Source organism: Phytophthora parasitica (assembly GCF_000247585.1).
Source record: "Phytophthora parasitica INRA-310 unplaced genomic scaffold supercont2.65, whole genome shotgun sequence".
Classification (NCBI taxonomy): Eukaryota; Oomycota; class Peronosporomycetes; order Peronosporales; family Peronosporaceae; genus Phytophthora; species Phytophthora nicotianae.
This window is the reverse complement of record NW_008649051.1, coordinates 274,735-277,940: the sequence shown is the minus strand read 5'-3', so window position 1 is coordinate 277,940 and position 3,206 is coordinate 274,735. Positions and strand designations below refer to the sequence as shown.

The 3,206-nt window shown below is 43.6% G+C and overlaps 2 protein-coding genes across 2 annotated transcripts; one reads left to right on the top strand and one right to left on the bottom strand.

Annotated features, from left to right (window-relative positions):
* Positions 1–70: 70 nt before the first annotated feature.
* Positions 71–632, top strand: PPTG_17246 (hypothetical protein; the record flags this gene model as incomplete). The annotated part of the gene is made up of 1 exon (XM_008914965.1): positions 71–632. One exon carries the CDS (start codon positions 71–73, stop codon positions 542–544), a length of 474 nt encoding a protein of 157 aa, XP_008913213.1. The 3' UTR covers positions 545–632.
* A 512-nt stretch (positions 633–1,144) lies between these two features.
* PPTG_17245 (hypothetical protein) lies at positions 1,145–1,918 on the bottom strand (the record flags this gene model as incomplete). Its single annotated transcript, XM_008914964.1, has 1 exon — positions 1,145–1,918. The coding sequence occupies one exon, from the start codon at positions 1,916–1,918 to the stop codon at positions 1,145–1,147; it is 774 nt and encodes a 257-aa protein (XP_008913212.1).
* Positions 1,919–3,206: the final 1,288 nt, after the last annotated feature.

Below are 3,206 nucleotides of genomic sequence, written 5' to 3'. Positions count from 1 at the left end.
GCAATTATCAGTCGAGAGCACAAACGACAAGCATAGGACGTTGAGGAAGGCGCCGACCCGAACCTCAACGATGCGTGTCCAGTGCCTCGCGGTGGTGGCTGCGCTCTCTTTTGTCTCGAGTGCCGACGGGCTTCATGTCGTCCCCAACTCCGCTAAATCTGCATCGCTACGAGCGCCTGCTGAAGCCCGCTACCAGCCTTACGTGGAGGGCAAGACGGACCGGTTCTTGGTTAGCGAGTCCAAGAATGACGTAGCCACCGAGGATTCGACTAAATACGCGTTTTCTACTTTGAAAGACGATAACGATATGCTCCAGGACGACGACCAAGACGAGGATGAGGACGAAAGCGAAACTGAGGGAAACGAGGGCGAAGAACGTTTCTCGTTCAAGAGGAGGAAAAAAAAGAAGAAGAAAAAGAAACACAAAGAGACGCCAACGCCGACCCCTGCACTGAATAGTACGGCGACACCCACTCCAACACCGACGCCGAGTCCTGGCAGAATCGACCGTTTAGTCTCCTGGTTTGATCGGAGGTTCGACTGATTCAGAGAACCCACTTCCGCATTCCACGTAACTAATAGTTTTGAATTGGACGATTTCATCTGTCTTCCAGAGGTTTAACTGAATGCCCAAAACTTCTTCTGAATTCTAAAATAATGTACTAGTATCTGGTCACAATTTATTATTTAGTATTAATAAATCTGACGCTAAAGCAAAGTCCGATTATTCGCGTCTTGCTAGTGAAGTAAAACTTTTGTCCCGCGTGTTCTATTACTGTATCACAGTTGTTGGATTGACTTGTTGCTAGAGCAAAGAAATCGGAGATGTTACATCAAAATTATACCATTACGCTTGAGACTGCTGATATGGCCTACGAACTCACTTTGAGGCACATTATTAGCTGCGGTTGGCTTGGTAAATATGAACCCAAGGTCGACGTAGTCTCTGATAACAACGAATGCGCGTTGTTCATCACGTGTATCGTTTGCACTAGAAAAGAAATACTTAAGTATTTGAGCACTAAGAAGCCAGACGATGGAAAAGAGAACACGTACGCATGGAATCGAACATTGATTCTTATGCGATGCAGAGTTCGTAATAAAGCGTACTTGGGTAGTACATCTAACATGTTTGTGTTGGTGTTTACTTAAAAGGGTAAGACTCCTCCAGAATTGATGTGAAGACGCCATCCTCAAGCGGCATCACAACCGTCGCGCCTGACGAAAAAAAAATCGCGTCTGACGTATCAGCGTCAAAGTCAAACTTACTCAGTGCATCACGCGCTTCATCTGTTAGCTGTTCCCACGTGACGAGATCCTGCGTTCCTCCCGACTTTTTTGTTAGACGAAGGGCCTGGTTGGACAGCCAGAAACCAATGTAGGAATCCAGTTTGAGTGTCGTCCCTTTTTCAATATACTTCGTCTTCGGAGAAGGCTTCTTCACGTAGCCCTTGCTACCGGACATGGACACACCAAGAATAGTCGAGTTGTCAGGATTCGTGTTGTCCGTCCACACAATTGCAGACGACCAGAAGTGGCGGTGACCTCTATTATATTTGGATGCACGAAACGCTCCCTTCGGGAAGTACCAAGCGTACATAATGGCCCATTTGCCCTTGTACCAGTCCGACCGCGAGTAGATTTGGGATCCTTGGACAGGCTTTTCGCAGTCACTGTTGGCCCAGCCAGACCATTTCAAGCCACCACTGATCGCGCCGTTGGCCTGAACAGCAGGATACGGGTAGCAGCCCTTCGAAATATGGAGTTGCGGTTTGTACTTGATGGCAGACTTCTCCGAGTCTGTGGTTGGTTCCATCTCTTCGAACGGTTGCACTTGGTCGTGGTTGATCGTACGGATGCCAGCATTGACTGACACGAAGGAGAGAAGAGCTCCGAGGAAAAGGACGCCAAGATTCATCTTTGAGCTGGAAGCGAGGTAAGCTCACAATGTGGTTGATTGAAAAATGAATCAGTAACGAATGGAACTTATGCAGGTATTAATAATAATACATATGCCTCGATGCTGAATGATATATTTATTCCTGTAATAGTATTGAAGTAGTAGAGATACTTTATTGCAATGGGATAGACTAGTATACATTACATATAATATACTAAGTATTAATAAATGCTCTCTGCTACGTGTACATGTCATGAACTTTCCTGTGGTGAAAATCTATTCGTTCTAGACAAATTGCATAGTTCCAGCTCCCGCAACTATGTGAGATTGAACAGCAAAAATCATAATGTCCATTGGTGTGAAAGCGCTGCACCATAAATATAAATATTATCCACTTCCGGTATTGTGAAATGAACACATATAAACATGTATGTATATATACATGATATATATATATTGAGTAGATAGCAGTACCCGTGACACCATTCGTTCATGCTCAAGATACTCCTCAACAAAATATCCCCCCCCCCCGTGAAATATCTTGCCGTGGGTGAAAACTTTAATTGACAGACTTTCAAACTTTTGCGTGCGTTTAATGAAATACTACCTTCAAAATAGTAGTGATAAAAACAATAGTATTAATACTGTAATACATGTTGTCATCCATTGCACTGATTACGTACAAATTTACCGTATTTTTACGATGCATCTGAAAGCATTATACAGTAGTGAAAAGCTTTCATGCTACATTTTTGTGTTGACTTGTGCACCGTCTCCCTTTATTGTTTCATGTCATCTATCGAGCGACCACAAATGCAATGAGCAAAAAGCCAAAAGTGACGAGTTCCTTAAATCCTCTTTACAAGAAGTATTAATAGTTGCGACTTTGGTTTGCTCTTATTCAATGTTACTGCTTCCAAAACAGCAACGGGAACCGGATGTTTATGCATCAGCACTTCTGGGCGCATCAGATAGGTCCTTGAACAAGGACTTCACGTGTATTAACAGGACATCCTTGGCATTCACAGCCTATATATTTCGGCTAAATCTTCTTAGGCTCATTCAATGGCATGTTTAACTATTTCTAGCATCAGTCACAGCTTTTTTTTTCAATCATTAACGCCTTGAGTCTCATTCGCCTTTGCCTCTAATAATTTATGCTCAATCCTTTTTAAAATGACATGAAGGAGTCAAGTGTGACGGTAGCTTATGCCGTCAACCGTGATGGTAACGTTTATCGTCAACAATCTGATCACTATCAATCAACTCGCAGGGCACATCGAACTGTACATTCGTCGCTTTCGAG